The sequence below is a fragment of the Schistocerca serialis genome, chromosome 1 (assembly GCF_023864345.2).
Source record: "Schistocerca serialis cubense isolate TAMUIC-IGC-003099 chromosome 1, iqSchSeri2.2, whole genome shotgun sequence".
Classification (NCBI taxonomy): domain Eukaryota; kingdom Metazoa; phylum Arthropoda; class Insecta; order Orthoptera; family Acrididae; genus Schistocerca; species Schistocerca serialis.
Genome location: NC_064638.1, coordinates 202,626,586 through 202,650,312, shown reverse-complemented (window position 1 = coordinate 202,650,312; position 23,727 = coordinate 202,626,586). Strand labels below are relative to the sequence as shown.

The window sequence follows — 23,727 nt, the reverse complement described above, 5'->3', positions numbered from 1 at the left end:
AGTTGACTTACACCTTCTAGAGCACGTTGGGTGGCACGGGATACATGCGGACGTGCATTGTCCTGTTGGAACAGCAAGTTCCCTTGCCGGTCTAGGAATGGTAGAACGATGGGTTCGATGACGGTTTGGATGTACCGTGCACTTTTCAGTGTCCCCTCGACGATCACCAGTGGTGTACGGCTAGTGTAGGAGATCGCTCCCCACACCATGATGCCGGGTGTTGCCCCTGTGTGCCTCGGTCGTATGCAGTCCTGATTGTGGCGCTCACCTGCACGGCGCCAAACATACATACGACCATCATTGGCACCAAGGCAGAAGCGACTCTCATCGCTGAAGACGACACGTCTCCATTCGTCCCTCCATTCACGCCTGTCGCGACACCACTGGAGGCGGGCTGCACGATGTTGGGGCGTGAGCGGAAGACGGCCTAACGGTGTGCGGGACCGTAGCCCAGCTTCATGGAGACGGTTGCGAATGGTCCTCGCCGATACCCCAGGAGTAACAGTGTCCCTAATTTGCTGGGAAGTGGCGGTGCGGTCCCCTACGGCACTGCGTAGGATCCTACGGTCTTGGCGTGCATCCGTGCGTCGCTGCGGTCCGGTCCCAGGTCGACAGGCACGTGCACCTTCCGCCGACCACTGGCGACAACATCGATGTACTGTGGAGACCTCACGCCCCACGTGTTGAGCAATTCGGCGGTACGTCCACCCGGCCTCCCGCATGCCCACTATACGCCCTCGCTCAAAGTCCGTCAACTGCACATACGGTTCACGTCCACGCTGTCGCGGCATGCTACCAGTGTTAAAGACTGCGATGGAGCTCCGTATGCCATGGCAAACTGGCTGACACTGACGGCGGCGGTGCACAAATGCTGCGCAGCTAGCGCCATTCGACGGCCAACACCGCGGTTCCTGGTGTGTCCGCTGTGCCGTGCGTGTGATCATTGCTTGTACAGCCCTCTCGCAGTGTCCGGAGCAAGTATGGTGGGTCTGACACACCGGTGTCAATGTGTTCTTTTTTCCATTTCCAGGAGTGTATATATGTACATGTAAATAAAAAATAGTATTTTCTACTCAACTGTTCTTATTTTCCACTCCATCCCATTGTGTCATCAAAATGCTTTATAGCCACTGCTCACTGGAAAGCAATGATATTGATTTTTATCTAAAGAATAAGCATGGGTATAAACTATCACTACTTACCAAGAGTCAGCTCTCACAGCCACGAGTCTCCGGCTGTCGCTGCTAACACTATTGCAGCCACAGCAGTTGCTGCTGCCACAACCACCACTGATGTGGACACCAGTGTCCCTCTAGCATATGTACAACAGTGGTCAACCACAGAGAGAAGAAGGTACAGGTAAGCATAAGTCTCAAAAGGCTGACAATGGTCACGAGGCAGCACTGCCCACGTATGCATACCTTCGAAACAGCCAAGGCGTACCAGTTGCCTCACATTTGAATGAGGCACTCACATGCAGTGACAGTGCTTTTTCATTCTCCAACAGCAGCCAGCATTCAAATGTGAGAAAAGAGTTGATCAATACTTGTAATAGCTTAGTGGGTAAGGTGTTGGATTTCTAAATTGAAATGTTTCCCCATTACCATAATCCAACCAACTTGCTAAGCTGTCATTGGGGAATGGGGAAGCACTGAAACTGTGTGTGTGTGTGTGTGTGTGTGTGTGTGTGTGTGTGTGTTTTTCTAATGTGAAGTGTTACAAAGGCGTGCTGACATGGGTGGTGTCACTTCATGAACATTGTCAGCTTATTGATACTTAAGCATGGTTGTATCTCTTTCTCTCTAAAGATGGGCACTGCCCTACTTATGCTAGAGAGACACTAGTGGCACTTTGGAGCAGGTGTGGTGGTGGCAGAGGTGGAGATGCCTGCAACGACTGTGGCGAATGCAACAGCATTGTTGGCAGCGGCTGGAGGCCGGTGCATGTGAGTACTGTCTCTCAGTATGTAGCAATAGTTTACATCTGTGCTTATTCTTTGGACGAAAATCAGCATCATCACTCCAGTGAGCTGTAGCTATAAAGCATTTTTATGATACAATAGTGACAGGGTGGAAAATAAGAACAATTTTATTGGAAATATTATTTTTATTTATATATATGTAAATACATTGTCACAATTTTTACACTCATTATATTCTGCAATATTTTGCAAATAATTACTTTCGATAAATCTCAGATTTGGCCTGTATAGTAATGAGTGCTATAGGAGCAACTAGACACACAGGCGTTCTATCCATAAAGTTGCCTTCTACAGACTTTATACTTATCGGATCTACATTTTTAGGCTTCGGTATGGGATGGATACATGGATTTATGCACCATTGTAATTAGCTGATATTTACAATGCCTTGAAATACACAAATAGATCACAAAATCATAGTATGCACCTAAAACATATGGACGCCTGCAGCTCAGTCTGTCTGTAACAATCATTAACACACAGTATAGATTACGTAAATTAAGAATGCTACAATGTTTTATATAAATGTGTGTGTCTCTGAAGCTAATTACAGACTTGCTTCTACATTCATATTAACTATTGTTACCTTACTCCAAAATATATGGATTTCAATACGTGTGTAGGATGGATCACACTGAGTCTTCAACTTTTCTCAGTGTACTCCATCACACTGCACAGACAGTCCCATTCATACCACAAATACTGCACTCTAGCATCAACATGTTTGACTTTCTAAATTTTAGTTACTACATTGAAGTCACTGTCAGGTGCTAAACCTGCCACTTGCAGTCAAATTATACATATTGTCAAATAGCACTGTTCTGGTGACACTTAACTGAGTTTCATTGAGTTGAGAAAGTTGCAGCAGTGGCTGCTGCTGCTGTGGCTGTGATGGCAGTGCAGAATAGCTCAGTGAACCAGGAAGACCACCAAGACAGACAGTGGTAGGTCCAGCACACGACTATACAGGTAGAGTTCTGATAATACCACATCAGGGGCACATTGATTTGTTGGAAATAAATAACAAAACACAAGGATAAATGAATATATTACTGAATGAATAATAATAATAATAATAATCCAAAATGAGATTTTAACTCTGCAGCAGAGTGTGCACTGATATGAAACTTCCTGGCAGATTAAAACTGTGTGCCAGACCAAGGCTGAAACTCGGGACCTTTGCCTTTTGCGAGCAAGTGCTCTGCCATCTGAGCTACCCGAGCACAGCTCATATGCCCCATTCTCACAGGAGAGCTTCTGTAAAGTTTGGAAGGTAGGAGACGAGATACTGGCAGAAGTAAAGCTGTCAGGAAGGGGTGTGAGTTGTGCTCGGGAAGCTCAGATGGTAGAGCACTTGCCCGCGAAAGGCAAAGATCCTGAGTTTGAGTCTCGGACCAGCACACAAGTTTAATAATAACAATAATAATTTCAAATCTGACAGTCTTCTTCTTATGCTACCTGGGAGTGCTGACTGATCCTTGCTGCTGCTGCTGCTGCTGCTGCTGCTACTGCTGCTGCTTCTGACACTTCATGGCGATCCATTAAATATGGTGTACAGAGCCTGAATGACAAGGTTCACGGATTTTTGTAATAAAAAAGGTGAATGGAGAGGGAACTTATTCCTATTGGTCCAGAAATTTTGAGCCTTTAAAAAAAAAAAAAAACTTCCTGTTGATCCTGGTAAAACGGTTGGTGGTGAGGGGGAAGTGGGGAGGGGAAGTGGAGGGCAACTTACATTTTCCTACTAATTTCATAATTGCCCAAGATGCATTGATGGTGCATCAGGTTACATACCAACCCTAACTGAAACACACACAGTGCTCTACAGGGATGGATGATCACGTGACTAGTATCAGGTTCCATCACGACATCAAGCCTTATCTTATCACCAGAAGTGACTGTGAGGTAAGATCATTATCTGTACTCATACCGGCCATGTCCTGCTTTTCACACCATCTTCTTACAGCTGTCTGGAATGTGACAGATGGCAAAATGTCTCAGAGAAAACCCTTCTGTTTTGGATGTAATGGATGGTGTGGCGATTGCACATTCTAAACTTGTATTCCAGTAACACAACCATTTTGTAGTTGCAACACTTCTTTATTGATTACACATACACATGAATTCATCAGAATTAATAATCAATTAACAACATTTGCATATCAAGGCCCTATCCACAATTAGTACTTAAAATATTAACCATCACACTTGTGACAACGGCCCCTTTAGGTGCTGGTAACAACAAACAAGATAATAGATGAAGTAGATAACCAAATGTTTACAATGTCAGCTGTCACCTTTCTCACTCAGTTTTACACTCACTGAAAAGGTAAAATTAATTTGATGCTATCTGACCTGAAGGGTACTATTAATTGTTCTGTTTACACTTAGCATTCTACTACACTCAACGTCCAGAAGATTCTAGACTTTATGCAAGCTTAAGGCAAAACATCAATTTGATGAACATGTGATGGACGTGAGCAAACATTAATCTATTATGATTTCACAAACATACGATCCAAAGGGTGAACTTATACTCAACAAGGCAGTAGGAAATCGTCTGCCTAAAACAAACCTCTTGTTGAATGGAATAGAGAAATCACATTTTAACAGGATCCGGCCAGCCCTGAGTTCAAATCCTGAAATTTCCATCACACTGCAAGCTTGTGGGGCGAGATTTGCTTGTGTCGACCACAATACACGCTTCTGAAAACAGGAAAACATGAGTGGCAGACACACTGTAGTATATACAAATTACAAAGCAATACCTTAATATAAACATATTACAAGTTAACCAATGAACAGAATTAAGGAGCTTAGTTTCCTCTGATCCAAAATAAAAAAAAAAAAAAAAAAGAAAAGAAAAGATCTAGATACTACGTGAAAAGATGTCAGTCCACACCTAATGAACTTAAGGTCCACCTTACAAGATAATCTGTCTTTGCTGAATGGCTGACACCACATAAATCAAATGTGCAGTACCTAACGTGAGAATCAACCTTCAGATAGGTATTTGAAATTGCAATAGAAAACTAATGCCACTTCAATAGGTCGCTAATGCAATAAGCATGGCCCCTATGGCCACAGACCAGAATACACACGGCCTCTATCTGGCCATAACACACAATGTGACCTATATTTATCATGGCCACTTGCCTTCCATACAAATAAGAAGTTATTAAGAAACAACAACTACCACTAATTCACAAACCAGAAAATTCTAAATCTATAACTAAATTAGGAAACGATGTTCATGTGAACCAGCTACCTTCAGTGTGCCACTAAGCACCAAATCCAAACTTACAAATGCGAGGCACTATTTCTAGCCACTTTAGTAACATAATTTCATGGCCATTCATCTACATCTACATCTATACTCCACGAGCCACCTTACGGTGTGTGGCGGAGGGTACTTATTGTACCACTATCTGATCCCCCCTTCCCTGTTCCATTCACGAATTGTGCGTGGGAAGAACGACTGCTTGTAAGTCTCCGTATTTGCTCTAATTTCTCGGATCTTTTCGTTGTGATCATTACGCGAGATATATGTGGGCGGTAGTAATATGTTGCCCATCTCTTCCCGGAATGTGCTCTCTCGTAATTTCGATAATAAACCTCTCCGTATTGCGTAACGCCTTTCTTGAAGTGTCCGCCACTGGAGCTTGTTCAGCATCTCCGTAACGCTCTCGCGCTGACTAAATGTCCCCATGACGAATCGCGCTGCTTTTCGCTGGATCATGTCTATCTCTTCTATTAATCCAACCTGGTAAGGGTCCCATACTGATGAGCAATACTCAAGAATCGGACGAACAAGCATTTTGTAAGCTACTTCTTTCGTCGATGAGTCACATTTTCTTAGAATTCTTCCTATGAATCTCAACCTGGCGCCTGCTTTTCCCACTATTTGTTTTATGTGATCATTCCACTTCAGATCGCTCCGGATAGTAACTCCTAAGTATTTTACGGTCGTTACCGCTTCCAATGATTTACCACCTATGGCATAATCGTACTGGAATGGATTTCTGCCCCTATGTATGCGCATTATATTACATTTATCTACGTTTAGGGAAAGCTGCCAGCTGTCGCACCATGCATTAATCCTCTGCAGGTCCTCCTGGAGTACGTACGAGTCTTCTGATGTTGCTACTTTCTTGTAGACAACCGTGTCATCTGCAAATAGCCTCACGGAGCTACCGATGTTGTCAACTAAGTCATTTATGTATATTGTAAACAATAAAGGTCCTATCACGCTTCCCTGCGGTACTCCCGAAATTACCTCTACATCTGCAGATTTTGAACCGTTAAGAATGACATGTTGTGTTCTTTCTTCTAGGAAATCCTGAATCCAATCACAAACCTGGTCCGATATTCCGTAAGCTCGTATTTTTTTCACTAAACGTAAGTGCGGAACCGTATCAAATGCCTTCCTGAAGTCCAGGAATACGGCATCAATCTGCTTGCCAGTGTCTACGGCACTGTGAATTTCTTGGGCAAATAGGGCGAGCTGAGTTTCACATGATCTCTGTTTGCGGAATCCATGTTGGTTATGATGAAGGAGATTTGTATTATCTAAGAATGTCATAATACGAGAACACAAAACATGTTCCATTATTCTACAACAGATTGACGTAAGCAAAATAGGCCTATAATTATTCGCATCTGATTTATGACCCTTCTTGAAAATGGGAACGACCTGCGCTTTCTTCCAGTCGCTAGGTACTTTACGTTCTTCCAGCGATCTACGATAAATTGCTGATAGAAAGGGGGCAAGTTCTTTAGCATAATCACTGTAGAATCTTAAGGGTATCTCGTCTGGTCCGGATGCTTTTCCGCTACTAAGTGATAGCAGTTGTTTTTCAATTCCGATATCGTTTATTTCAATATTTTCCATTTTGGCGTCCGTGCGACGGCTGAAGTCAGGGACCGTGTTACGATTTTCCGCAGTGAAACAGTTTCGGAACACTGAATTCAGTATTTCTGCCTTTCTTCGGTCGTCCTCTGTTTCGGTGCCATCGTGGTCAATGAGTGACTGAATAGGGGATTTAGATCCGCTTACCGATTTTACATATGACCAAAACTTTTTAGGGTTCTTGTTTAGATTGTTTGCCAATGTTTTATGTTCGAATTCGTTGAATGCTTCTCTCATTGCTCTCTTTACGCTCTTTTTCGCTTCGTTCAGCTTTTCCTTATCAGCTATGATTCGACTACTCTTAAACCTATGATGAAGCTTTCTTTGTTTCCGTAGTACCTTTCGTACATGATTGTTATACCACGGTGGATCTTTCCCCTCGCTTTGGACCAGAACATAACTCACCTCGCAACCACTGCAGTGAATGTTTTGCTGGCCACTAGCATGAGCAATTGCAACAGTCAACAGTCCTTAAGTACACAATAATATTCACTATATATAGAAGAAGGAACCCACCATGAAAGCTTGGCATTAAGTTTTTCTTCTTCATGTGAAATTCACATGCCATCCATCCACATAGCTCTTGAGGTATTAGCAAATCCTGGTTGCCACTGGCCAGCTGTGTCAATACATCTTTAATACTTTCCGGCAGTGGCCCATGCTTCTTCGTTGCTCCAACTCAACTGGTCCTCATGGCATATGGATGTGCCACGTGACCTCAAAAGCATGTCACATCACAGACTGACTAGGCTCATGCGCGGACCCACTCTCCTCGAGTTGTGCACGCGCACCACCATAAATAGCCTGCATCAAAGACACAAAGAGAAGAAGGCACAGGGACAATGCTCAAAGATGGAAGTAAGAATCGATATTGCCTAGTGCCAGAAACCCACCGGCTTAATGGAATTTGTTTTTTACGCAAGATACTTTAGATGAAATCATTTTATGAACGTACGTGGAAATATCTAAGCTTAGAACACTGTATGCTAATGAATCCTGTCTACAAAATATTGATATCACTGAATTGAAGGCACTAACTGGACTACAGTACAGTATATTCAGTCATTTTCAGATCAGGAAATGAATTGGTTTACAGCTTGTTTGCAACCGATGGAACAGGCTGTGATGCTTTCAGACACACTGTCAGTAAATAAAGATTTTTATTTTTCTTATCTGCATTGTGATTTGATAACAAAGACTATTGGGATGAAAAAAAGAGACAAACAGCAAGCAATCACACAAATATTTCTGCATTTCACTGCAAACAGTCAACTTTATTAATCTGTAGTTCCTAGAGTCTGTGTTGATGAAATACTTGTACCTTTCTGTGGAATGTGTCACTTTAGAATGTATAAGCTAAACAAACCAGTAAAATATGGCTTGAAAATTCATTGCTTTGTACTGTTATTTTAGTGGCAAATTTTTCTGTGTTCTAGTTGTCCAAGTGTTTTAAATGTTGCAGTGTTTAAAAAGTCCAAAATTTCCATAAAGTCTACTTCCAAGAATTGTAATAGAGAACAGAAAGTAAAGAAAACATATATTCACCAAAAGAATGGTTTTACATATATAAAAAAAAAAAAAACTGTATCTGAGACCCCTTCATAGTAATTGTGTTCCTGTCAAGATCCGTAGTGCTTAAGGGTAATAAAGACATTCCTCATTATTTACACATGTACTGCTATGCACTATAAAATTCCGTTCCGTAAAACAATTCTTATGAAACTTCCTAGTAGATTAAAGCTTTATGCTGGACCAATACGTGACCTTGAGACCTTCGCCTTTTGTGAACAAGTGTGCCACTGGCTGGGCACCCAAGCACGACCCATCCACACAGCTTTACTTCCACCAGTACTTCATCTCCTACCTTCCAAATTTCACAGTCCTCCTGAAAAACTTGCAGGACTGGTGCTCCTGGAAGAAATGATATTGTGGAAATATGACTTAGCTACAGCCTTGGAAATGTATTCAGAATGCTTTGTAGCTCAATTTGTAGCATTTGTGTGGAAGGGGGGAGAGCAAGAGGGGCTACTCGGGTCCTTCTGGAGTCTTCATACAGCCTTTTTTTCATTACAGGATTCCCTTGAATTTCTAGTAATCATTGTCTGGAATTCCAGATTTAATGCTGCTGACACAGACAAAAAATGTTGCAGTTTTGACGATCACTATAAATTATGAGTTTTTTTCATTGTTCCACTATTCATGAGGAATATGCCAATTCCTTGGTGCTGGTGCTGGTGCAGTTTCAGAGCAAATGTGGAGTCATGAGAGTACAAACGTTTATATAACCATACCATAATAATGTCTTCAATCCTTTTTTTGTTGCTTCCTAATTCAACGCTTAATGGGCTGCAGAAATTAGCTGGACTAACACACTGGCAAATAGATTCCACTGCCAATTCCCAATACATAAACATGGCAGCAATATACATCATAGTCATCCAGCTCAAATTTCCTTAATGATGCCCATCCCACTGATGCACAGTAAAATCAAACAAGGAGCTTATCATTTGCTTGATGAAACAGAAAATCCATGATGATAGCTTGCTACATAGCAGAGGTCTTGTAGTACAGTCAGGAGAAGATAAACATGGTGTAGGTGTGTACATCCATGGTTAGTCACAAACACACTAGTAGAAGAAAGGGAAGATCATTCTCCATGCTAGAAGAAGGGAAAAATGTATGAAATTTCAAAGCTGAAAAAATGTTCTTACTAGGATTAGAAACTTTTCGAAGTTTATGGGTGCAACAAAGTGCTGTCATTGTCCATAAAATTCTTGAGGAACCTAGCATAATAGACAATGTGGTCACATTCTCTGAAGAATTTTGTGGACTATTGTTCAACTATGCCAGTCAGTAATAAAAAATAGTAACCATGAAATCAATACATTAACACTTTGGATACTCTGAATTTAATCATTGAGAGTGTAATTTCCTATCTTTGACTTGAAAAAGGAGGCTTCCATATTCATATTAAGAACATAAAAAAGTGTACTTGGTATGTACTATTGAAATCTGCTTAGGTACCAAAGTGTTCTACCTTAAAAACACTAAGTAGATAATTATCAGTGTTGTGAGATACTATAAGTTCTTGTCAAATTTAGTTATTGGGATGCAACATGTTTTGAAACTCACTGAATCAATTACATCAAAGCAGGCAAGTTTTGAATCTTGCCCCCTCCTGGAAAAATTTCTGTGGACACCCTTGGTAGTTAGAACACTTACCCACAAAAGCTAAAGGTCTGATACACAGTTTTAACCTGGAAGGAATTTTCATATCAGTGTACAATCTGCTGCAGAGTGTTCATTCTGAATTCTTAAGACGTTTCTGCACTGTCTTTTCATTCATGCCATCCTGTAATCAGCAGGTCAAATCAAACCAAAAAATTTTGTAATCCAGTGATGTTTCTTAATTTATTATAGCAATTGGTGTAATGGTTCCTAATACTTGGTGTCATCTAATAATATATGTGGCTAAAACAAGATCTCAAGATGTTATGGGGATGTAGCACCTATAAGGCATCATCGCCATCAGTGATGCTGGGATGGTTCCTTCGAAAGGGCATGACCATTTTCCTTCACCATCCTTCCCTAATTTGAACTTGAACTCCGTTTGTAATGACCTCAATAAAGGGACCTTCCAGTCTTCTTTGGTATCTATAGCTGGATAAAGTCCCATCTATAATTATGCACAGTCTCAAGCTACATGCATCCTTTTGCTGACTGCATTTTCTGCTGTCATATTTCAATCCCAAAAGTGCAAGTGCTTTATGAAAATGACCAGGTTTGTTACAAGTTTTGAAAATGAGTCATCCAGTGAAGTAATGGTAAATTAGACTGTTTATGAAAAATGTTCCAGGAGAAGAAGAAGATGGAAAATTTGTCATTTGCTCTTCCCCTATTAAATGTGGAAAATGACAGTGTATATGTGGCACGTAGCAGCTGACATGCCACTAATGATCTGAGTGTCAATCATTCAGTTTGGAGGGCACAGTGGAACCTAAAGGGATTTTTTAGTACAAGCTCAAATTAGGGAAGGATGGAGAAGAAAAATGGTCATGCCCTCTCAAAGGAACCATCACAGCATCACTGATGGTACTGATGCATTAAAGGTGCTAGATGTCCATTCATAAATGACTTACACTGAATGAATGTTGTCTAATATGTGTACAATGCTAGCATTTTTCATTAAAATACCAAATCAGAATTCTGGATATTTAATGTTCAGAGAGTGTTTAACAGTATGCCATGTAAAAAAATTATCTCAGCAGCAGTAATGTCCCTAGACAAAATTCTTCATATGATTCTACATGCTTAAGTCACAGCATACCAATTAATATTTTGTAGCCTTTGCACTCAGATTCCAGGTATTCCCTAACACCATACTGATTAGCAAAAAATTTTTATAAAGTTTAAATTTAGTTCTCAACTTTCAAATCACGCAATGATCACCATTCAAAGATAAGGGAAATAAGAGCTCGTACTGAGGCATTCAGACAGTCATTTTTCCCTCGCGCCATCCGCGAGTGGAACAGAGGAGGGGAAATATGACTTTGGCACGAATTGTGCCCTCCGCCACACACTGCTTGGTGGCTAGCAGAGTATATAAGTAGATGTAGATGTAGATGTAGATGTACTTTCTTTGTGGTATTCAGAGATTGAGGCAGCTTGCTGGACAGAATTTAACCAACATTTATAGTATTCTTATCCATTAGTTGTATCTGTTCACTATCATTCCCTTTCCTTCACACATGTGACTTGAATGTGAACTAACATCATAATGCAGCAAACCCCTTCTGGTGAGGCTGTTGTTAAGGTTTCAGTTCATCATGACATCAGCCCAGGGAGGTCAACTGCTGAGATCATATTTGCAGTGATGCAGCTCCAGGGGCACTACTATAAATTTGGGAAAGACCTTGCGAGGCCTTCCTTGTTATAGAAAAGGCAAGTGTAGAAGAAAGAGCTAGGAAGCACTAGAAAAGAAGGGAGTGGAAAAAAGAGTAATAAGCACAGTGATGATGATATACTGAAGAAGTCTGAATTGTTTGAAAGTGGGAATGAAAGGGCAGATTGATTCCAGCAAAGATGAGATAATAACTAAAGTGGCAGGAAAAACTGAAGAAGACAAGATGAAAGGAATGGTGTGCATGGAGGACTTGATGATCTGGGGAAATAGGGAGGAAGAGACTCAGCAACAACTGAATGCTTGGGGAGAAACTGTGAGACAGTATGGAATCAAATTTAATGTCAACAAATGTGAGATCCTGTCCACAACTAAACTAGAAAGATAGATAGATCAATTAGTAGATGAAGGCAAATAACTAAAGAAGGTGGAAAGTACAAAATATTGGGAAGGATGACAGAGGAAAATGGAAGAAATGAGAGATCAGTGGATGTGGTAGACAGGCAGAAGCATTCCTGCAAAGTGTCAGGGGCTTGGTTTGGAACAAAGACATTCCACAGAAAATCAAAGAAGTAATACATAGAAGTTACTACATCTCAGTACTGACCTTTGCATCTGAAATATGAATAGTGAATAAAGACATGTAAGCAGATTACAGGAATATGAAAAAGGAGTTCTTCAGAAGTAGGAGTAAGTAACAAGAAGAGACAGGATAAATAATGAAAGGCTAATGGAAATACTGAAAGAGCAACCATTGCAAAGCAGGATAGAAACATCACAGCTAAGATGATATGGGCACTTAAAAAGAATGGAAAACCAGAGAATCCCAGGAAGATACACAAAATGGAGATGAAAAGGAAATGACCAAGAGGAAGACCAAGGAGGACTGAGAGGTGTGGAGGGTGTGTTGATAAAAGAGGTGAGGGCTGGACCAGAGTAAAGACAGAAAGATGGTGATAATACAGGACTACATGACAAGGCTTTTGTTCCAAACAGACCCAACCTGGGGCTGGAAGCTGTTCAAGATTATGTTGATGGTGATGATGATGTTGTTGATGCTGATGATGATGATAATGACAATGATCATGTCCATCTCTAGAGAACTCATTAGGGTACTTTTTAAGGAATACATTCTGCACTCGTCACCCAAATGGGGCATTAAGAATAGAAATATAATTTCTTGCTTTAATATTTTCAGTGTAACAGGACTAAAATGCTTTAACATTCCTTATAATGAAAAACATTTTCTGTCAACATGTGCCTTTAACTTCACTACAGTTTACAAAGATTATTAACCTGGATACAAAGTTAACATTTTATGTGTATGATCTGTTTCCTAACAGCAGTTGAACTCGTATGCTATAATTACTTAGGGCCTGGTTCAGGCAATTGTAGAGCTAATCAAGACATTTCATATGAAAGATTCATGGAAGCTGTGGTAAACCAAAATGTAAATGACCTAATTATGAGGTCAGGAAAGAAGGAAGAGGATGAAACCCAGTGTCATTCCCTAGCCTATTTCTCTCAAGGAGCACCAAGGAGCCCATCAAGTTTAGTGTTCCTGTCTGGAAATTAATCAAGGATATTGGCACAAAGATTGGTGACCAGAAACTTTAATCCACACATCTCTTCTCCTTACCAGCCCAGAACTGGTAGTGAAAGTTCATCCACTGCCAGTATTTGAATCGGCTTATCACAGAGTCAAAGGCCACCACACAGTCATGCATTAGCAACCTCAGCTACTGATGTGGGTATCTCTGGCACTGTTTATGACAGATAGTTGTGAAGATGCTGACTCTTGGGTGAGTTTAAGTTTTGAATTATAAGTCAGCGTAACTGTTCTGTCAAATGACACACTATGTCAATCATTACACAAGAGGATAGTTCATAGCAAAAGTGGAAGTTGGTTGTAATGTAGCTGTTATCAGATGTAGACCTGCAAAACCATAGCCAAGGTCACAAGCTAGAGCAGCTAGACAAGTCCAAAAAATAACAGAAGCAAATAACACAGCAGGATTATAAACAGACAACTGATATGGCATGTCTCATATCACTTCATCCATTAAATAACAGCTTGCCCATGGTCATGGTGTGATAATATTAAATCATTGAACATATGTGTCATGAGCATTGTGAGTAGGTTAAATTCCAGAGTTGTTAGACGGTGTTTTAACACAATCTTTGCTGCTTGTACTGATGTCATCTTCCAACAAGACCTGACTGTTAAGTGAGCTGTATGCTTGTTACTGCCTCTGATGTCATGTGTAATTTGTGGTGTGTGAAGCACAATAAATTGCAATAGATAAAAGACACAGGATGACTCTTATTAACATTTAAGAACCCCTGAAGTGCTGTGAATGACACTGAGGTGAGTAATTTGATATAAGACACATGAAATAGCACATGTCAGGAAATACCCCAAAAACAGATGACAGATAATGAACATATCACCAAACGATGTACCTCACTGCACGTTCAGTGGTTGTCAATATTACCATTGCTGGTAGGGAGGCAGTGTTACTCATTGCTCCGCTAAGGTACTCTGTATTCATTCTGCATTATCTAATGTGATATGATAGTGCACGTGGTAGTGGTTATCCAATACTTATGAGAATTGGTTTAGATTTACAAAAAAATAGCTTATTGGAGTAATGTGTAGCTGTGCCCCTACTAGCAAGAATAGGATTGATAAGCCCAATTGCTGCATGTGTGATGAGGTAAGTCATCAGGTGATGTCAAATGCTCACCATTTGCTATCCACTTTTGGGGTATTTCTCGAGCATTTGTGACTCCATGTGTCTCACATCAAATTACCCATCTCAGTGTCATTTCTGTTGCCACTGGGGTTTTTAAATGTTATCTATTAGAAGGCTGAGGCTGGGTAGGAGCTTAGTCTTATGCCTGGTGGCAGATCAGTTTAGTGGGCTGTTCCAGTCTTGAGTCATTGTTTCTGGCAGAGGATGCTCTTCCTAGTGTCATTACCAGAGCTGATTCCCACGGCAGAGAAGCTGGTCATGATGGGCTGCAGCTGAAACAACTGAGGAGCTCTATTGCTACTGATGACATTTTGCATCCACCTGGAGTACTACGGAATGTGCATGCACAGCTGCACTCACATGATGCTGCAGCTCATCTATAATTTGTGGGAAAGTTTATCAAAGTGTCATCAGATCATGTCACTGTTAAAATTTTAATTTGGCTCTTAAAAGAAACATCTGTATAACAGGCACATCCATTATTTTGGCATACAATGTAACCATCCCAGCTGAATTGATTGCTAAAGCCATGAGGTAGAGTATCTTGCTTCTTGTATTGATCTATGTTGCAGGAAGTAAGGGGAAACTGATGGGATGTTAGTCACAAGTTCTCATTTATTTGGAAACATAGGGTCTCTTGTGTGTCAAAACATTATTGTGTCATATGAGTAAGGAGGCAACATGCATCTGTAGGCCAGCTGAGAGTTGGGCTATTACTGAATACCATAAGGAAAATTACTGCACTTCATTGCAGTTGCTGCTTCGTTCTCTGTGGAATTTTGGACCAGAAATCAAACACATTAATTAGAAACTTATGGTCCATAATCGAGTGGGAGTTGGTACTATAGAGGTATACACAGAACTTTGTACCCGCATAAATAATAAAGCCTCTGGAGATAGTTTTTTGAGGTGCACAAAACTGGTTCATTGATGATGTCAGCATTAGACTATTCAAAGAGTGTACCTTTTTGATGCTGTTTGTACAATGTATTATCTATTTGGAGATTGTTATGTATACATCACATTATCCAAAAATGACTGCAGGTCTTTTAAAATTTTAAGAGCTGAAAGGTTATCAGTTGCATCTTTGTTTGGCTGTGTTAGGACACATCCTCAGGAAAACACAAGTAAGACTTAATTCTGGAAGATGTGGCATAGAAATTTAATACTAAGCTAAAAAACAACTTCTACATCTGTCCAATCAGATTCATGTACTATTTGATCAGATTCTAAAGAAAAGAGGCTCCACATTTTTCAAGTATCGCTTTCCTGTTGCCCCCATCACTATCATGTCAGCCAAGTAGTTCACACATTGTGGGAACCTTCAGATGAGATGTTCCAAATATTGGAATATGGTTAGTACAGTTAATATTCCAAATGCTACCCAATTATGGCTATGCATTCCATAATGTATGTTTAAGAGTATGGTCTACTGTATTTCCATGTCCAGTGAGTATCCCCTAGGGTGCCACAGCTAATCAGTTGAAGCTATAAAGTCTATAAATGACTCTACATTCATATTTGGCACTTTATTCGTGCTTGTCCACCTTGACCTCACATCTCTCTCTCTCTCTCTCTCTCTCTCTCTCTCTCTCTTTCTTTCTCTCTCTGTCTCTCTCTCTCTCTCTCTCTCTCTTGATATGTGTATGTCTTGGATCTCCTCCCAAGCCCCTGGATCCATTTCAGTAAAAATTTGGCACACTAACAGCAAACTTCATGTGTATCTGCATTGTGAGGTTTATAACATCCTAAATTCAATAGGAGTGGAGATATGGGCAAAGCTGTGTTTTTTCAGCCTCTGCCAGACTGGCTGCTCTGCTTGACATACATGTTGTGTGGGATTAGTATCAGCCTGCCTTATTGTCATGCTTCACAGGGCAACCTACATGTCAAGGAAGAGAAACGGTTTTACAGCCTATGAATTGTAGGTTGTGTGTGTGTTCAAGTGGTGTTATTGAACTGCTTTATATGTCAGTCCATAAGTCAGGTACAAAGAAGGATTTTTAAGCTCCTGATGTGTAGGCTGCCCTGCACAATAGGCATATTGTGAGAGTAGTATCAATCTGCCTTATTGATCTATTTTGCTGGGGTCATGAGTGCAGTTGGGCATGGCTGTGGGAAGATTGAGATGGACAGAGAGATGAGGGGCAAGAGGGAGTGAACAGAGAGAGGAAGGAGGAGTGGATCAACAGAGAGAGGGGGATGGTGGTGAGGGACAGAGAGAGGAGAGGAGGAGGTGAATAGGAAGAGGGGGAGCAGGAGATGAACAGAAAGAGAGGGGGAGGAGGGGATGGACAGATAGAGGTGGAAGTAGGAGATGGAGATACAAAGTGGAAGTAGGAGACAGAGACACAAAGTGGAAGCAGGAGATGGACAAATACAGGTGGGAAGGTAAGGTGGACAGAGAGGCAGGTTGAGAAATAGGTGAACACTGAGAGAGGGAGGAGGAGATGTGTCTAATATCTATATTGAATGCATTCGCAAGTGAAGCCCTGGGGAACGTGTGTGTGTGTGTGTGTGTGTGTGTGTGTAGAGCAGCACATATGTATATCCAGGATCTCCTCCTAAACCTGTGGAGCAATATCAACCAAATATGTAACACAAACACCAAAATTGGTGAGTATCACTACCTTGGGGTCTATAACCTCCTAGCTCCAAGAGGACCAAAGATATGGGGAAAACTTGTTTTTACAGTCCTTTTCATATAGGTTGCATGACAGGCATTTTGTGTGGGAATGATTTGGCTTGCTTTATCGACCTACTTTACAGGACAGTCTACACACCACGGGCATGTAGGCTATCCTTGCTTATCAGGTATTTGGTGTGGAAGTAGTATCAGCCTGCTTTTTTGCAGGGGCTGTATGTGCAGATGGGCACAGCTGAGCAGAGTGAAGGAGATGGAGGAGATCAGTAATGTGAGAGGGGGGAGGAGGAGATGGGTGTTGACAGAGGGAAGAGAATGACCTGAACAGAGAAAGGGGCAAGAATGGGACAAAAAGGACACAGGTGGGAGATGTAGATGGGTAGAGGGGCTGATGGAAAAGGAAAAAGGGGAGGAGGACATGGCCAGAGGGATGGGAGTAAAATATGGTCAGAGACTGGAGATAGAGGACACGCAAAAAGAGAGTGGGGAGGAGGAGGAGTAGGAGATACAGAGAGAGTGTGAAGGAGGAAATGGACAGATACAGATGTGAGGATGGGGAGCTGGATAGACTGGTGGAAGTTATAGTAACACTTCTCACACTGATGTCTGTAGTAGATAGTATAAACTTAGAAGGTGGCTAAAAACAAGGCAATTACAATTAAATTGACTGACTGAATTAATTGTTGTATCATAAGTATGTCTAAATACCTGAATACTCTCAGTAGTGTGTTATAAAAGGAAAATGGATGTTTCTCAGTGAGTTCTCCTGTTTATTTACATTATAATCTAGTGTGTGTGTGTGTGTGTGTGTGTGTGTGTGTGTGTGTGTGTGTGTGTGTGCATGCATCTTTGATTCCATAATGTTTTGCTAATAATGATGGCAAGTATTGCAAAAGGCTAGTGAGCTAAAAGCTTCTGCTAATAAATGGAGCCTGTTATATCATGGAAAGATATTACGGTTAGCTAAAAAAATTTTAAAAAATTGTTGGGACTAAATGCATAACCAAGAAAGGACTGAACAATTTCACAATCTCATATACTCTATTTGTTGCCCTATGAAGTAGTTTCTTTATTTGCAGTTTTCTAGTAACATATGCCATTCCCTGTGTTGCATGTCATTGACATAATCTGATATAAAATAATAATTTGCTATTATTGCTTTCATGTTTCATCAGAGTTTCTCAAATCCTGAAGACACTATATTTGTGAAAGGTAGCAAAGTGAAATACGATCAGCCTGATGTTGAACGAGTCAGGAGGTAGGTACATGAAAGAAAGAAATTTATTTGTGGATAGAAGCCTTCTCAGTTCAATTCAGAAATGCAAGATAATTTAATCTGAATTTTTTTCTTCTAGCTAAAACTGATCATCAGATAAATATCTAAAATTGCAACAATTATAATAATCTACCTCTGTGAATTTTTGTTGCCTGATGTTGTTACACAAATTACTAAATCATTTGAGTCATGAATAGAGCTACAGTAAAATATGAGATAAAACTCCATCACTTTGAAAGTACATCTTGTGATGTGCTAGTAACATTAACTTTGTACAGTACATGGATCTGAGTAATAAATGATTGACAGCCAACAATTTATACAACAGCTACCACATCAACAATAAAGCAGAGGATGAGCTTTGTCATGCCTTCTCTTCTTTTCAGTTTTCCATCATTGCCATATCATACTGCTACTCAGGTGCCATTTACTACAGATTGTGCTTGTAGCTGGTAACCTAATTGTTGTGATTTTTATCATTGTCTCTCTGTGTAGTATGTATGAAGCTAGTAATTAAAGTATACTCAAAAGTGATAAGGCTATTACAAACTTCCAAAAGGAATTCAATTATGTATATTGACAGAGGATCATCGTGGGGTAGCGCAGTGGTTAGCACATGGGACTTGCATTTGGGAGGGTGATGGTTCAGACCCATGTCTGACCATCCTGATTTAGGCTTCCCGTGATTTCCCTAAATTGCTTAGGGCAAATCCTGGGATAGTTCCTTCAAAAGGGTATGACCACTTTCCTTCCACATCCTTCCCTAATCCAAGCTTGTGTTCCATCTCTAATGACCTCATTGTTGATGGTACATTAAACACTAATCTCCTCCTCCTCAACAGAGGATCATGTGAATGTATCTGGGAAGGAACCACACAGCAGTAGTTAGCACAGACACGTTGTGTTACACAGATGATGGTGAACTGCTATCACTCCTTTCCATGCTCAGTGGTGTTGAAATATTAATCACTTTATTATTCTGATCAAGGTATAAGATAATTCTATTGTGGAAAAACAATGACTTAAAATATCTGACACTAATTTACAGACTAACTCAGATGATCATTTCATGAAATATCAGTTCTTGCATTGAATTTTAGTATTTTTGCAGTATATACCTTTCTTTTCTACAGAAATAAAGGTACAGCAAGTGTGTCATTGATCCTTAATTTGTTATGGAGCTTTATTTCCATATTCTGAAATGTCTGGATAACTTAAAAGACAACTTTTTGACTGTACAGTATGCATGCAACTGACAATTCTTAAGTGGGGTTTTAGTATCAAAGCTGTTTAAAGGGTGCAATTTTTTGCTTTTGGCTGTAGAAGTTTTTATATATAACTTCTACAGCCATAAGTGGAAAATGACATGCTTTAAACAGTTCATACAGACTACAAACCATACTACAAGAAGTTAATTTACAAGAAATGCTCCTTGAGATCCCTTAAGAAAAATACTGCTGTGTATGGTGTCAAATTTCATGTACTCCTAAACTTACTGCATTGTGTGGTTTTGCCACAAATTACTTCTTTGTTATGATGCCCTCAGTACCATTCAGGCTATCCAGCAGTAGCACACAGCTGACTGGAGCACTCAAAATACACAAACTGCCAATGCCCGCAAGTGAAGACAGCAGAAAAATCTCATTTTGCTATGTACTTAGGCATACAGGAAACATAGGCAATGAGTTATTGTGACAAGTGTTCATTTTCTTTGTGTGCTCCTATCATAGTGTTGGTCAAGTGAGTGTGTTTAGTGGTGTGGCCTCATAACCAGGAGATATGAGGTTCAAATCTCTGTTCAGCTGTTCTGATTTACAAGAACAAAGTAGAAGCAGTTTTGTTTGTAAGACGTTTGTTGCACAGGTTGCATAGCAAAAGTTGCACCCTCACCCTCACTGTTCTTTAGCTGATCTAGTGCTCCATTTCCTTAACTGATACTAAACTCTGTCTACCTTGGTATTGAAACACTAGTAGAGTGAATGAAGGTATACAATATGTTATACTTTATCAGATCCATTAGATGACTCATGGATTATTGTCCATCTACTTGTGCCTTCTTAAAAAGGTAAGGAAGTTGTTGGTGTCTGTTGCTTATAGATTTCAGCCAGGTGGCTGAATTTCACATACAAGCATCCAAACTATTCCTCACTAATTGAACATAATTCACTCAATCTGTATCTCCAGGTCATCACAAATTGCAAAAGCATGTATTTCTACATTACAACCCTAAAACAAGCAGAAGACATTATACATTGAGATGCCTATTTGATCATTGACAGAATAGTTCTTGACTCAGTAGATTTCTGTGGCAATTTCCATTGCTGTTTATATATTTTTAATGTTTTAAATGTAATGTAATAATTTTAATAGATAAATATATGTGGTGATTTTTATGGATACTTCTAATCTAAAATTGTAATATTCTTTTCAGGGCTCATTTAAATGACTTGGAGAATATTACAGTGTTCTTTATTGTGGCCTTAGCATATCTGCTAACAAAGCCATCTCCAGGCCTTGCCATCAATCTGTTCCGAGCATTTACTGCAGCACGAATTGGCCACACAGTTGTATACTGCATCATACCAATTGCACAACCTTCTCGGTTCTTATTTTTTTTCATTGGTTGGGCTGTCACAATTTTCATGGCTGGCAGTGTGATACTTTACTGCCTTTGATATGGAAAATAACAAATGTAGTTCTTAATGTCATGGTAAATAGATTTTATTTCAAACAAATTTGTTATTAACTCTGTATGAATTGTGGTAAATCTGACAACTGAGATGCCTTGTGTTTTTGTTGTGTCAAGAGGTAAACAGACATAAACAAAGAAATAAATGCCGTTTGACAAGCAGTGCAGTTTTCTTTGCTGGCATATTCTGTGATTTTCATTATAAGCAAATCGATATTTTATGCCTTATTTTTTGAAGTATCAAAAGAATTTCCTTGATGTAAACATATTTCATAAAGTGAAAGTTAATTGGATTCCTTGTGCACCTCTGCCCCAAAATCCTTTACCTCTTTGCCCTGTATTGAGATAAAAATTCAGTTGTAGAAACTTGCAAGGTTATGTGAAACTTATCATTTGTTTCGCCAATGTACTTTATTTTTTCTTTGCATAACTGAATGCATGTGATGTCAAAACCACAGAAGAAAACTTAGCTTGTGTTATATGTGTACAGTAAGTTACTGAAAAATGCCCTACAACTTGAGTGGCTTCCATATTAGAAGGCTTCTCCTGTCAAAGTGAGTATACCTTCCTTTAATGTTCTACCTGAGGAGCGGATGTCTTACTGTCACCATTTCCATTTTTATATAGGTCTTACATCTGACAACTTTCGTAACCCACCATCCAAATTTAGGTGTTGCTATATTGTTCATGTCACATTCCCACAACATTTTAATCAAATATCAGAATGATTCCTTTTAAAGGATGAAATTTAGTTCCTTATCCAATTTGAGCTTATACTCTGTCTTTAATCACCTTATTGTTGACTGAAAATAAACCTTAAACTTCTGTCTTTCCTCACAAACCACAACTTAAAAAATGCAGCCATTTGTTCTTCCTAAGGCTAGAATCCAGATCTCACAAACATTCAACGCCAAACACTAGACATATTTTTATTTATTTATTTACTTAGCATCCTTGTATCTCATCATTATAAAAATGATACAGGAATTGACATACATTGCCTTACATAGAAAATAGGACATGAAAAGATTTACAATTATGTGTCCATAAGTAAAATATTATTACATATATCATGAAACCATATGCATAACAACATTCATAATGTACTAAATTGGAATAATAAATGAATACAATTTAGTTTTCAATGAGCATTTTGGGCCAGTATGATGAAGGAAATAAGGTACAGTATACTGAATGCTGGTGATTTAAGTATTCCTTGACATTATAAAAACTCTTGATAATTAATATTTTTTTAAGTTCTTTTTTGAACATTTGGAAATTATGGTATACTTTTGATTTCCTTTTGTAGTGCATTAAATAAAATTTTGGCTGATAAAGAATACTTCTTTGATACACAGCTTTTGTGTGACTTTCTCTATGAAAGTTGTCTCTATTTCTCGTTTTGTAGTTATGAACTTGACTGTTTAACAAAGAATGTTCCTGGTGTGCCTTCATAACACATATTATTCATAAACATAGATACATGGTAGAGCCATGATCCGTAGTTCCTTGAAAACTTTTTTACATGATTCTCTGTGTGTCATATCTCTGATTATCCTTATAGCCCTCTTTTGAAGCACAAACAAGTATTTGGCTAAACTGGTATTCCTCCAAAATATGATACCATATCTTAGTGTGCTATGTATGAGTACAAAGTAAACTGGTATTCCTCCAAAATATGATACCATATCTTAGTGGGCTATGTATGAGTACAAAGTATTTGGCCAAACTAGTATTCCTCCAAAATATGATACCATATCTTAGTGTGCTATGTATGAGTACAAAGTATGAACATAACACTGCATCAACACTACAGGAATTTTTTGGTATTCTACGAACATAACAATACCGGCTTAATTTTTTGTTTAACTTTTCTGCGTGTTTCTCCCACATTAAGTATTCATCTAGTCATAATCCTAAAAATTTAGCATTGGGGTTTGCTCTGTCTTACACTGCCAAAGTTCTACAGTTAGGTCAGATTTTACTTTGTTTGTTATATGTCTGAAGTTCATCCAAACTTTTTTTTTGTCATTCACAATTAATTTGTTGTTTGTAAACCACATGTTTGCTTCTTCTGTGGCAAACAATACTGTATCTGCTGTTGATATATGACTTGGCATATCATTTATAAATATTAAGAACACCAATGGCCCCAGTACAGAGCTCTGCGGCATGCCGGAACTGACTCTTAGGTCTGCCAATGAGTAGACTTTACCCACATGCTGTATCTCTGTCTTCTGATACCTATTCGAAAGATAGGATTTGAACCAATCATGTGCTACTCCACAAACCCCATAGCAATATAGTTTCCTGAGCAGTAAATTATGGTCATTGACATCAAATGCCTTAGACAGTCCAGACTGGTCACCCTTCCCCTAAATAGGCTTGACAATTGATTTCTTTAGTTTTTCTGGGAAGACTCCTGTGTTAAATGACATGTTAATCATGTCAGTAAATGGGGAATCTATGTATCTTGCACTGTTCTTTATTACTTTGTCTGGAATACCATCACAACCACATGACATTTTATTTTTTAACTGATTAATGCAGTAACAGGGTATAGAAACATGGT

The 23,727-nt window shown here is 39.5% G+C and overlaps 1 protein-coding gene across 1 annotated transcript in view; it reads left to right on the top strand.

Moving 5' to 3' along the window:
* LOC126465552 (microsomal glutathione S-transferase 1-like) overlaps nt 1–21,314 on the top strand; it is a 28,206-nt gene extending 6,892 nt beyond the window's left edge. Inside the window, exons 2-3 of the mRNA XM_050096314.1 lie at nt 18,366–18,448; nt 20,898–21,314. Coding sequence (XP_049952271.1) covers nt 18,366–18,448; nt 20,898–21,141 — 327 coding nt within the window. The 3' untranslated portion in view covers nt 21,142–21,314. The remainder of the gene's footprint in view (nt 1–18,365; nt 18,449–20,897) is intronic.
* The last annotated feature ends 2,413 nt before the right edge of the window (nt 21,315–23,727 follow it).